At 40.6% G+C, this 12,543-nt stretch overlaps 1 protein-coding gene across 1 annotated transcript in view; it reads right to left on the bottom strand.

Moving 5' to 3' along the window:
• Nucleotides 1–485: 485 nt before the first annotated feature.
• CD6 (CD6 molecule) overlaps nucleotides 486–12,543 on the bottom strand; it is a 41,631-nt gene continuing 29,573 nt past the window's right edge. The window contains exons 5-11 of the mRNA XM_088145142.1: nucleotides 10,452–10,529; nucleotides 8,519–8,656; nucleotides 7,087–7,170; nucleotides 4,441–4,536; nucleotides 3,248–3,358; nucleotides 1,524–1,637; nucleotides 486–1,003 (exon numbers count right to left, since the gene is read on the bottom strand). Of these exons, the coding sequence (XP_088001268.1) occupies nucleotides 915–1,003; nucleotides 1,524–1,637; nucleotides 3,248–3,358; nucleotides 4,441–4,536; nucleotides 7,087–7,170; nucleotides 8,519–8,656; nucleotides 10,452–10,529 (710 nt within the window). The 3' untranslated portion in view covers nucleotides 486–914. The remainder of the gene's footprint in view (nucleotides 1,004–1,523; nucleotides 1,638–3,247; nucleotides 3,359–4,440; nucleotides 4,537–7,086; nucleotides 7,171–8,518; nucleotides 8,657–10,451; nucleotides 10,530–12,543) is intronic.

Here is a 12,543-nt window from a genome sequence, read left to right on the forward strand (position 1 = left end):
AAGATAACAGTCAGATAAGATAAATCTGACTCCAAAGCAGGAATGTAATTTGAGAAAGCGGATCAGACTCGGCCCACTCTAGTTCTCTTGAACATAAAACCAGGGAAGGGAGAGGTGCATTCACACTTGCAAGATTTGGTTACTGTACTCGTATAATAAAAGTAGTATTAGCATTCATAACTTTGGTTTCTTGGTCTGAGCTACCTCGAAGGGGTGACAGTTCCTGCCATAAATGTTTGGCATTTGATAGTGTAGTTACTCCAGGGCATCAATATAAAAACCTATACTGTACCCTCCTTTCAGAATCTTTTTGGGGTCAGCCAAACTTTCTTCAGGAGAAGCAGCATTGGCAAGTAATTCCATCCATGAGACCATTCCTTTGCTACCCAGAAAACTCTAAGTAGTCTCCGGCCTTTAGCTAAGAATTTCCTCAAGGACAAAATTGGCCTTTTGGCTCCTGGAAGAGAGGTTCCCAGAAGTCATCAACGTACTAACAAGGCAACATGGCTGGAACATTCTGCTCAAATGGCTTACACGGTATTTTCAAGACAAATCTCGGTATGATGGCACCTCACTGTCTGACAAAACAAAATCAAATTAGGGGAATCAAATCCAGAGCTCAGTGCTAATCCTCCACAGGGTTCTCCCATGATAAGACAGGATGGAAATATGTGTCTTTATAAATGCAGCATATTTCTAATTGAATCAGGGAGGGGAATGGTCATGGATGCGCCTTTGCAGATTCTGAAGATTCTGAGATCCTCTGATCTTCTTTTTCAGGGCTGAGTCCTCAAGGCTGAAAGTGTGGAAAGTTGTCTCTCTCAGGTCTCAGGTCATTGTTGCCAGCCTTGGCCATTTCTGAAGGAGAGACTAGGCATGGGGCTGTCTCCCTTCAGTAGCCCAGGTCATTAGGGTCACATGTTATCGTAGTCACTGCTGTCAAATGAATCATTTCCAGAACCAGTCAAGCAGTTTGACAAAGGTCTGGCAAAAGTGGTCAAACCTGAAGCAAAGAAATAAGAAGAATAATCACCTCAGGATCCAAGAAACAAATGGCAGTATCACAGAAGAAAGAGGTTTGGAGATTAGCTGAGAAATCTGGTGACCTAATTATCTAGCCAGGTCATCTTTTGGAATGGATGGGAGAAAAGTATTGATATCAGGGATGAGAGCTCTGACATTAAACTAGAATTCTGGGAGTTGTAGCCCCAACACATCTGGAGGGAGCCAGAAGGGTAGAGAGTTATTTCACCCAGCTGTGGCTATAGCCATATGCTGAGGACTGTAATGAGGTGGACCTATGCTTACATGAGAATGGCAGCAACAGATTTTGTCTGTTTCTAATATATAGAAAAGATGGCCAGAGTTAGAGCTTTCATGTGCTGCAAGAATCTGGACAACCACTAGATGGAAACAAAGAGAGTATTCTGTAATTGCTTTTTGTGGTATTTTGCTTTGCAATGTCTTTTGATGAACAATTGACTAATTAAAGGCTGTGTGTTTTTAACACATTCATTCTTCACCTGCAAAGGAATTTTCATCTCCTGGTTGCTCTATTTGTTGCTCTGGTTTTTGGATATTCTCGTACCAGTCTGCATCTCCAGAAGAGGTGCTGTCACTGTCTTCAGCTGTAGGCCCTATTGGAGAAAACCATGAGTCTCCAGTATGGAAAGGAATCACAAAGCCACTATTTTTGCCTCTCAAACCTTCTGAAGCACACATGCACTGCCTATATGGGTTTTTGAGGAGGGGGTGCATCAGTGGCTCTTTAAGGCAGCAAGAAACACTCCCTCCATCAAGGATGAATTCACCATTGCCTGGACCCACCCACACATCCCCTCCCGAGCCAGGAGGGGCCTGGATCTAATTGACAAATGGTGGCATTTATGGTCCAGAGGACCCTGTCCACTTCCTCAAGCCCAACAGGATCAAACTGTTCCCAGATGACAGGGTAGGTACATTCCCCAGGCATTAATTCATTGGTGTTCCTTAACATCCTCATTCCAAACTGGTTCTCTCCTGATGTGTTGGACTTTAATTCCCATAATTTTAATCGTACGTGGCAGCTGAAGTCCAAAATACCTGGAAGGCACTAACTTTAAGAAGGCTGTTCCACATTCATCTCCCTAGGGCTTATTTGCATTTTATATAGTCCTGGAAATAGGAAGGTGATTGTAGAGATGAGTGATTGAAATATGAAGGGGATATACAGAATAACAGACAACCACCCTATTCATGTTCATTCTCTTGGCAACTCTATTGAGAGTATACTACCTTAGATACTGATACAATATATAAACATCATGATTAATGTCTATTGATAGCCATATCTAACTCCTAATACTTATTACATCAAATAGAATTTTATTTGATAGGAGGGTGGGCAAATCAGCTGAATGAACATGCTCAATGGCAAGAGAATAATGACTGATTATTGCTCAAGGGATATAAAAAATTGGGAAGGGGACAACGGTACACATACAAGGACCTCTGCTAGGTGTCTGTAAGAAGGGAAGGTAGCCAGTACCTGCTTAGCTTGTTGTCTACTCTGTCTTTACAAAAACATGTCTTCTCTTGACAAAACAGTTACTAGTACAGTACTACTGTGAACTCCAGTCTCTTAATGCACCTGGATGGCAAAGACTGGGCTGCATGGATAGCAGTATAAGGTGGTTATAACACCACAACATGGATTCTCCCAAATGTTACATCAGAATCTGAACCAATCTGAGTAATCCAGTGAGCTGCTAAGGGCAGTTTTATACAGCCATTGTTTTCAGTTCTCAAACTCTCAGACATGATAGAAGATAATCTATGAGTTTTTTTCACTTCTGCCAATTTGAAATGATGAGCGCAAAGGGGGAAAATCACTGTGCCACCCCAAGGTGTTATGGATTGCAAAAACATCCCCTCACCAACACGTCATGTAAAAGGGAAGGAAAGTAAAACCAAGAAAGAAAGAAAGAAAGAAAGAAAGAAAGAAAGAAAGAAAGAAAGAAAGAAAGAAAGAAAGAAAGAAAGAAAGAAAGAAAGAGGGAGGGAGGGAGGGAGGGAGGAAGGAAGGAAGGAAGGAAGGAAGGAAGGAAGGAAGGAAGGAAGGAAGGAAGAAAGAAAGAATCCAGGAACTTGGCAGAACAACCAAAGGAGCCTCATCCTTCCCAGGGGATATAAAATGTGGAAAGATATCTGGATCTAACATATAGTCAAGAAGAAATGGACATAGTGAAAAAGGATAAAAGGCTCTCACCCTGTTGTCCATAGTCCTCTGGATGCATGGTCGCATCATCCTGGTGCATTGTTGATAGGGGGAAATTGTGGGGTGAAAGCTCCTCACCAGTTGCTTGATAGCGAAGAGAATCTGAAAACAGGGCCATAGTCCATTAAACTCTCAGAAATTGATCCTTGGAGGACAAGAATTGGGTTGCCATACCCCTGCTCCTTTTCTTAAAAGGTGTATCACTTTCAGGAAATGAGCTATTGCCTAAGCCTTGTGATTTTACAGCTAAACAGGGCTTGATCAGGAGGTTGCAGATCTGTAAATATACCAGATCTCTGATATCACTTGTCAATCTGCAGCATTTGCAGAGAATCCCTAGTCCATCAGAATGTTCCTTTTCTGGCCAGCAGATGAGCAAAGAGGTGTCTAAGGTGATCAGTGACCACCTGCTGGCCAGCAAGGAGTGCCTTGTCATGCCCCTTCCGTTTCCCTATCTGTAAATAAAAATAGAAGAAAGACGTGTTTGTGGTGCTCATCGTGCTGGCTAGCCATCAAATCCCTTGTTCCGCTATGCGTTTTGGTCACTCTGTGTGGTTAGAGGCAAGGCATGTTGGGTGTCTCCCTTAATAACTGCACAGTTTGACCCACACAACTCAACCTAGTGAAACACTGCCCCTTTTGCAGCAACTCTCACTGTTTTGGCAATGGATTGCTTACAAAACAGAATGCTCATAATTGGCACTGGGAACATGTGGGATTTCTCAGAACAGAGATGTCTGACACTGTAACATTTTTGGTACAATTTTTGCATGGTTACTCACTGATGTGTCTTAAATGTGTCTTAAAGACAGTTGTACAGTTGCCAGGAAATAAGATTATTTTATGTACTTTGCTCTGACTGTGTACACCCACGATTAGGGTTAAAGTAAAGGGCCTGGGGAAGAAGCAGTCGTCTTGGGGAAATGTTGGGAAAGGAGGCCTTTTTTTCTAAACACAGGAAGAACACCTTTAGGTATGAAAGAAAAAAATATCTTATTGTAGCTCAGTGTGATTTGGACAGAAATCCTTCCTTGTTTTTTTCAGCATGGGAACCACAATGAAGGTTGAGCCTGAGTTTTGAATGAAAAAAGATCTCACAAATTTCCTGAATCTTCTGAGTAACACAAAGTTCAGCTGCAGGAGGTTATAAGTGGCTAGAAAGATAGCCATGGGGGATTGCTCACTGTAGAAGGTAGAGAGAAGCACAGGTGGCTTCATGCTGAAATCGTAGGCTTCATAATCAGAATCAGAGTCTTCATGAGCTGGAGAAGGGATCACATCTGTTTGTGAAAGAGAGAACAGGAACAAATGTCTTGGAAAACCAGCTGAGTTTAGAAAACGGAGCACCTGGTATATCCTACTACAATGTAGGATTGGATCTTTAAAATACTGCAGTCCTAATTACAAAATGAATCTTCATTATAAATATTAAACATTATCATGGACAGTTGGAAGTCCTTCTGGATGTACTCATAAAACTAAACCATTTGAAGGAATTCATCAATATTGTGACACACTGATTTCAAGAGAACTCCCAAAACCTAGCTGGATAAGCAAGAATTTTCTTTTTAATGTTAACACTTTCATGATTTTGATGATGGCTGGATTGGATTTTATGTATGCTTATTGTTATTGATTGTTTATATTTATGCTGCTTAACTTCACATTAAGGGTTGTTGTTTAATACTTTTTATTTTTGTATTATGCACTGTCATAGGCTGATATGTCAGGACCATGCAAGTATACATTTGATATTAACTAAATATCCAGAGGTGTTATCTCTGCTAATATATTGAAACAAAAAGAGACTTGTGACATATTAACATTTAATGCAACAGAACCCAGTGAAACCCAGTGGATACCAAAGCACAAATTTTCATGAACACCTCTTGTTCTTTTTTTGCCCACCAGTAGTTTCAGCAGCTTATTTTGACCATTGCCCATGTAAATGTTTGTGCCAGGGCTGTAATCACAACAAGATGTCTTTCAAAGGCATTCTACATTATGCGTGTGTGTGTACACGTGCACACGTGCGTGCCTCTGAGTCAGTGTTGTCTCCTGGCAAGTGCCTGGACTAGTCCCTGCACTTCTTGGCAAGATTTTCAGAGGTGGTTTGCCCTGGCCTGCTTCCTAGGGCTGAGAGGGTATCACTGGCCTAAGGCCACCCACCTGGCTTCGTGCTGAAAGTGCGGCTAGAACTCATGGTCTCTCAGTTTCTAGCCTGGTGCCTTAACCACTATATCGAACTGGCTCTCATTCTACATGATATATCTGTGCAATATTCATTTAACATTTTAGCCACATTTTTGTGGATTGTTGTGAGCTGCCTAGGTGACTATATGAGATAGGTGGCCATATAAGTCCTGTAAACAAACAGTTTTTGATTAATATTCATGTAATTGAGTTGTCGATTAAGAAAAGTTCACAGAACTTGCCTGTGCGAATTTATCTGCCATCAGCTAAACATTTTTTGACACATTTTATTCATATTTGGTCTCAGTGTTTTGGTTGTATTAATTAATTCATTCCTAATATATTTCCTCTATCTATGAAAATTTATCTTTAGCTACAACACTGAATATAGATGACTAAAATGTTGTATCTTTAAGATTAAATATGTACTTTTACATATACATTCCTAAAATATTCAGGGCTTTGCTTTGTATAGTTTTCATTTGTTTTCCTTATTATGCCCTTTTAAACTTTTAAAATGTTATTGTTGTACTGTTTAATTAAAAAGAAACACCAATTGCAATTAAAGTTTACAACTTCTACTACTATCTGATTAGCGTTGAGGGAGTCATTTGGTTCAGATTTCAATAATAACATTATTCACAGATCCCAAAGATATAAATGAACCAAAATACAATTATTCTTCAATATTATACAGTTTTTCAAACAAAAATAGGGACACAACTACAGCTATTAGCAAAAAGGGCAAACAAAAATATACATATTGTGGAAAATAATGTATAAAAATTTGTCATATTGCAAGTGTGTGTAAATCAGGAAAAGTCGAAAGAGAAATAGAGATACTATGAAACATTTGTGTGAAAATGCATACGAATTTTCAAACAGATAATGGTTTTTAAAAGTGATGAGGGAGAGAAAAGAAGTAAACTTCAACCTAAAGAAATGAGAAATTGAACCAAACTATACCTGGCAGATTCTTCCATTTCCACTGCCTCTTTCTCTGGATTTTTGGACAGGGTTCAAAACAGAGTTCCCAATCAGAGGGGTTATAGTATATTTTAGTTCTGACCGCCATTTTATTGTCTTAGTTTTTAATGGTGCGTGTTGTTTTCTTTTATATTTATTGTTTCTTTGTTTTTATATGTGTTGCCCAGAATCATGTTGCCTGAGTTAGGCGGCCACATCAACGCTTCAGACAAGCAACAACAAAGATTGATCTGCTGCAATGTTTTTTTCCAAATATATATAAAGCTAAGTCCTATAATAGAGAGGATGTTAAATGCTCTTTGAATTTAACATGCATGTTTTCAGCATTTGCAGATGACGATGGCTGAGGGTCGGGGTTAGAGTTGATAACAGTGGAGATTTTCTCCCCAATTACTAACTTAAAAAGACAGAATTTCCCCAAGAACTGCAAGAGTTGTTGGCTTGTTTGCCGGGTGGGATCCTAAAGTCATTCCAACAGCCCGCTATGGACACCCAGGTCTGATGGATTCTAGCCTAAATGATCAGAAGTGGAAAAAGTTAATTGTCAGGGAGCAAGCAGAAGGAAAAAGAGAGAAGAAAGATAGTAGGAAAAGGAGAACCAGTAGTTCAGGCAGGCAAGCAAGCAAGCAAGCAAGTGCTTCTGTTGATACCTTCTGTTTTGGGGAGACTTGGGGAGACATTCCCTTCAGTGGTTAAACTCTGCACAGTGTGATTCATCAAGACGGGGGCAGATACTGAAGCAGAAGAAATAACACAGTTTGCAAATCAGAAGTTCCACTATATAAGATCACTGCGAAAGGGGCCCCTTTTCCTCTTCTGCCCACAGATTTTCTTGCTATCAGGGGACACATCCATGGTAAGATCACATCCATTGTATGCAGCTGCCACAGATCTATGCATTCCAATCTGTGTGGACTTGCTACTTCACTAGTGGCCTGTCTGCCTATTTCAGTTGAAAAACACATGACAAAATGCCAGAAGCTAGTAGGCTGAAGGTGACTACAGCTGAACAGCACTTTGATTTGATTTCCAGTTGGAGCTGTGGAGCAGAAACAGAGCACCTGGCTGTGTGCGACGTGCTAAAGAAGCCACACTCTTTCCTGGAATAGGGGAACAATCTCACAAGGCTGCTTTAAGGTGTTGTGTGGGGGTGCTACATTCACACACCCACAAGCTCTCAAGCATCTTTTGGAGATTAAATCCCAAGTGTTGCACAACCGTAAGCAGTACTCTGTCTTTGCAGAAAAAGCCCTTTTGTCTTTATCTTTTTTTTGTTTCAGATTTTTTATCCCACCTTTATTATTTTTATAAATAACTCAAGACAGCAAACATATCTAGTACTCCTTCCTCCTATTTTCCCCGCAGCAACAACTCTGTGAGGTGAATTGGGCTGAGAGAGAGTGAGTGTTGCACAGCCTTAAGCAGTGCTGCATCTTTGCCGAAAACGCCCTTTTATCTCTATCTTCCAATACAAATAAATCTGGCAGTGCAAATATCATAAACAAGATCATGTAAAGGAGCCTGAGAAATAGTGGCTCTATTAAGTACATTCGTAAAAAGGCTCTAAGCCTCCTGCTAATCAGTCCATATTCCATCTGCACATTCTTTCAGCAGATTGAAATTTCCGTTCTAGCCTAATGGAGGTTTTCGGAAATAGCAGACCTACAACAATACTGAGCTTATGATGTTGCTTGCTGGATGTGGAAATTCTTAGCAAGGATACTTCACCGTTACTCTGTTTCTGTCAAAAGAGAATTGGTCTCATGTTTCACACTGCAGTTTACCCTAGTACTATAGCATCTAAATAAAACACATTAAAATCCCACCACAGTTCCCACAACCTTTTAATATCTCCTTGCCTTTTAATCATAATATTAATACTTTAATTGATTGTTTTTATATTTCTGTTCTATAGCTTTTTATCGTACGCCACCCAGAGTCATGTTTTGTTAGATGCATGGCCATATAAATATGATGAATGAATGAATGAATGAATGAATGAATGAATGAATGAATGAATAAAAGATGTCTTCTAAGCCACTCCCCCCACAGCACTGGTGATCCCTGGTATACCAAAGGTACCGTTTTTCTTGCGTCTATTCAGCGAAAGGATAATAACCATCACAGTGGTCAGAAAAAGGAGAACACCCAGAATGATGCAAGCGATCTGCAGTTTCTGATCTGGTGATGTTGCTTCCTTCTCTTCAGGAATCGTCAAATCTGCAAAGGGAAACATTGGTAGACATGAGGAAATGGAAGAAGGAAAGTGCTTTCTGAGGCTGGGGGCAGGGGGCGGGTTGGCTCTTGCTTAACACAGACAACCTGGTCTGTAAGTACCAGTATCGCCTTGAGGACACAGACTAAGAACGGGGCTAGATAAGGGATCCTTTCAGAGAAGTCTAGTGCTATCAGTCAAAAAGTAGCAAGCTTTGACTTGTAAAGAGATTTTATCTGAAAAGAAATAGTGTGGAACAGCATGGAAAGACCGGAGGATTACTAATCAACAATGATTTTATTAGGACATTCAGAAAGAACTCATGAATAAGACCAGACAATAGCACAATACAGTTATCTCCAGCAGCGGCGCCCACAGAAAGCCATGAGGAGACCAAAGCGCTAGGCACACAATGACATCAACCTACAATGCCCCCGTGACATATCTGCATTCTGATATCTGATGTTAAATTGTGGCATTTATGTGATGTCGTCCCCATGCATGGGCCATCATTTGCTCTGCCTACGAACAGCACTGAAAAAACTTTCAACAGCTGGACACAGACAAGCCAAAGCACAGCAGCTGGAGAGACACAAGTTGTTTACCCCACTCATTCCTCAGTATATCTTAGTCCCACTTTAGAAATGTGTGGAGTAATCCATTAAAACGGAAACCCTACTTGGGAGGGTGTTACAAGGTCACCCAGGTCAAGTTCTCCTAGACTGTTGAGCAATATAAAAAACATAAGTTCATTTTTTGTTCCTCAGAAATGGTTCATTTTTATTTTATTTTATATTATTTTATGTTTATTTATTTGAAAATGGATTAATAAAAACTATCTGATAAAAAAATGAAATTAAAAAGAACATAGGTTGAATAGTTTCTCCTTATTGATTTATTGCATTAATATATTGCTAAAGGCCTTTAGTAGATATTCAGCTGCTGCCTTCCGATCAATAGATGAACTTCAGCTTTCCCCAGCTTTGTAGCTCCTGGCTGGTCTCCTCTCTTTTTCCTCCCCCCTTTTCATATTTATCTCTTCTTTGGGAGCCCTTTTGCAGTTGTGCCTCCTCTTCCTGGGATCCTGATAAACAAAGCTGTTCAGTTAGTGGCAACCAGGGCTCTTCATAGCGGTCTCATTCTCTTGCCTTCAGAGCAGTTCAGCCCATCAGAGGACAGGGTTTACTTTCATTCCTAAAGGCATCCGTGAAATAGAGCTTCTAGGGAACTTTTTAACCCACAGGTTCTCAGTGTGTGGGTTGTGACCTCCTGAGAAATAAACATAAACAAATTAGAGCCAGGGGTCACAGTTAGATTTGCCCAGACAGAGTGGGAGAACTGTCAACGTTTGCTTGGGCTTTGTTCCAGCCTTTGCCTGGGAAGCCCCAGTGGGCAGTGGGCAGATGTGGCATCACGTTCAGAAACTGGGATGGAATCTTAATTATTAAAACTAAGTGGTATATTTATTTCTTCTTAACCCTAAACAGCAATTTAAATCAATACATTGATTCAGGGAATCTCATAAATGCATTTATCATTCTGGGGATCCTTCTACTGCAAATTTTAAGAAGTCCTGATTCAGTCTATTGCCAAATGTCAGTCAGATTGGAATTCTGCTTCTGGCTGATTGTACCACTAAGATGAGTTGGGTCTAAGCCAAAAGATATAGTTGAAAAAGAAAAAACACTGCTCAAAGCGAACTGCATGCAGTGAGCGCTTAGTAAGGAGGCAACCTATAACTAGTTTGTTTAGCAATTGCAGTGTGTGAGCTGGAAGTGCTTTGAAGAGACTTTCACTTACAGAGGCTGGGTAGATGGGAGACTGAAGTCACCATTTCCATTTCTGTTGTATTTGTAGGCCCCTGCAAGCCCAGTGAGCCTGAAATCATAAAAGGATACTAAATTAATTAATTAATTAATTAATTAATTAATTAAAATGGAAAACCAATAACACTGGAGAAGTGGATCAGATTCAAATTCAGACAGAAAAAGGCAAAGATACAATTAATCTTGGCTTGTCCAGACTGTATACTCTAAGATACTTGTGCACATCAAGAAGCAGGGGAATTCCCCCAGGGAAACCCAGGCCTTAACCCCAATCACATATCTCAGGGACTCAGGATCGCAGAATGTGTATAGGTTTTGCAGCATGAACATCATTGTATGGATCAATAGGCCAGAATCAATAACAGAATGAAGCACATCAGAGGTCTGGAGCAAAATAACCTTTCCAATCAAAGCCAACTGAAAGCTCCTACAGACTACAATAGCTAATTTGATAGCAGATTCCTTGCTTTCCAAACAAGCTATCCTTGCTAAACTGTCACAGAGTTAGGACATTTCTAGGTGGTGATGGTAAGACAGTTGCCAAGTAGCATCTCAAGTTCCCCTCCCAGAAGCCAAACAGCTTCATGGTAGGAAACACATGTTGCAGCAAGGAAATCAGAAGGCAACCCCAACTTGAAATGTGGCTACATACTGTTGGAATCAGGAAGGGGAGGGTTAGCATGAGTGCACCCACCAACCAACAGTCCTCTCCCTTTGACAACTTGTTACTTCCATCATACAGCACCGATAAGCAAGCACCCAGAAAAGATGGCATTGATGCCTCTGTCTTTTAACTTAATCCTTGCCATTTTCCCTTACTTTATCTATCTACTCCTATTAATCTTCCCTACTTTTGTGTTCTCTTTTCCTTTCCTTTTCAGATTCAAGGGCACTTCCACACCTCCACTGTTTCCCTATGTCTTTACTTCTGCTGACTTCAGGTGTGGAGAACAAAGAGCAAGAATGCACATGGGTGAGTGTCACTTGTCCTGCAGTGACACAAAATAAAATAAAAAATTTTTAAATCCACCCTGACTCCATATTACTGATAAAGAAAGTTATTTACTTGTACTCCTCCAGCCATATTACTTCACATTTCATTTGTCTGTCTACAAAAAAATCCCAGCAACTCCTGAGGGCTGAAGAGCTGTCAAGCCACCTTTCCCCTTGAAAGACCTGCCAGCATGGCTGCAGCCTAAGTGCCAAGTTGTGGGGTGAGGGAAGGTTCTCTGTAGGTGAGGAAAGGTCCATCCACAAGCCCCACAAAGCTGCAACATGCCAAAAAGCAAACTAGCTTTCAAATGATTTCAAATACATGACAACTAAGTTGGCATTATTAGCTCAGCTACTGAACAGGAATGATGCCAGGATTCTGACAAGGATCACAGGGACATAGAGCCAATATACAGAACAGTGCATGTGTCGTGTGAAAAGATCCCTTAAGTGTACGATGGACAATATTACTGTTAGCAAGAGACCCAGATGATTGAACAACCATACCCCCAAATGCTCAAATAAATGGCTCAGCTTGTATCAGTAAATAAGTATCAGCTTGTATCAGCTCAAGTGGAATGCCATAGATCTGTCCTAGCCTCTGTGTTATATTTGGACTTGAAAGAAGGCAATCTGGGGACATTTATCAAATTTGCAGATGACACAGAACTCAGAGGCCAACAACACAAAAAGCAGAATCAAAGACAGAATTCAAAACAATTTTGACAAGGTGGAACCCTGGGCCCAAAACTATCCAGATGAAATTCAAGAGATAAATGTAAAGTTCTACAACTGAGTACTAAAATATCACAGTCATAAGTGTAGGCTGATTAGGATAGAATAGATGTAAAACTAATTTAATTTTCCTAGTGGCTCACAAGTGGAACATGATCCTTTTCAGTCAGAGTTCAAACCTGAGCATGGGAAGCTGGGAACTGAAACCACATTGTCGCTCTTGTTGATTACTGACGATGGGGTTTCAAAAGGGGGAGTGTGACCCTACCAGCCTATGCAGCTTTCAGGACCATTGACCATGGTGTCCCTCTGTGTAGTCAGCTCCAGTTGGGGAGGGT

The sequence above is a fragment of the Python bivittatus genome, unplaced genomic scaffold, assembly GCF_059951505.1.
Source record: "Python bivittatus isolate LINGU-HERP-01145 unplaced genomic scaffold, Pbiv_v1 ctg000480_np1212, whole genome shotgun sequence".
Classification (NCBI taxonomy): Eukaryota; Metazoa; Chordata; class Lepidosauria; order Squamata; family Pythonidae; genus Python; species Python bivittatus.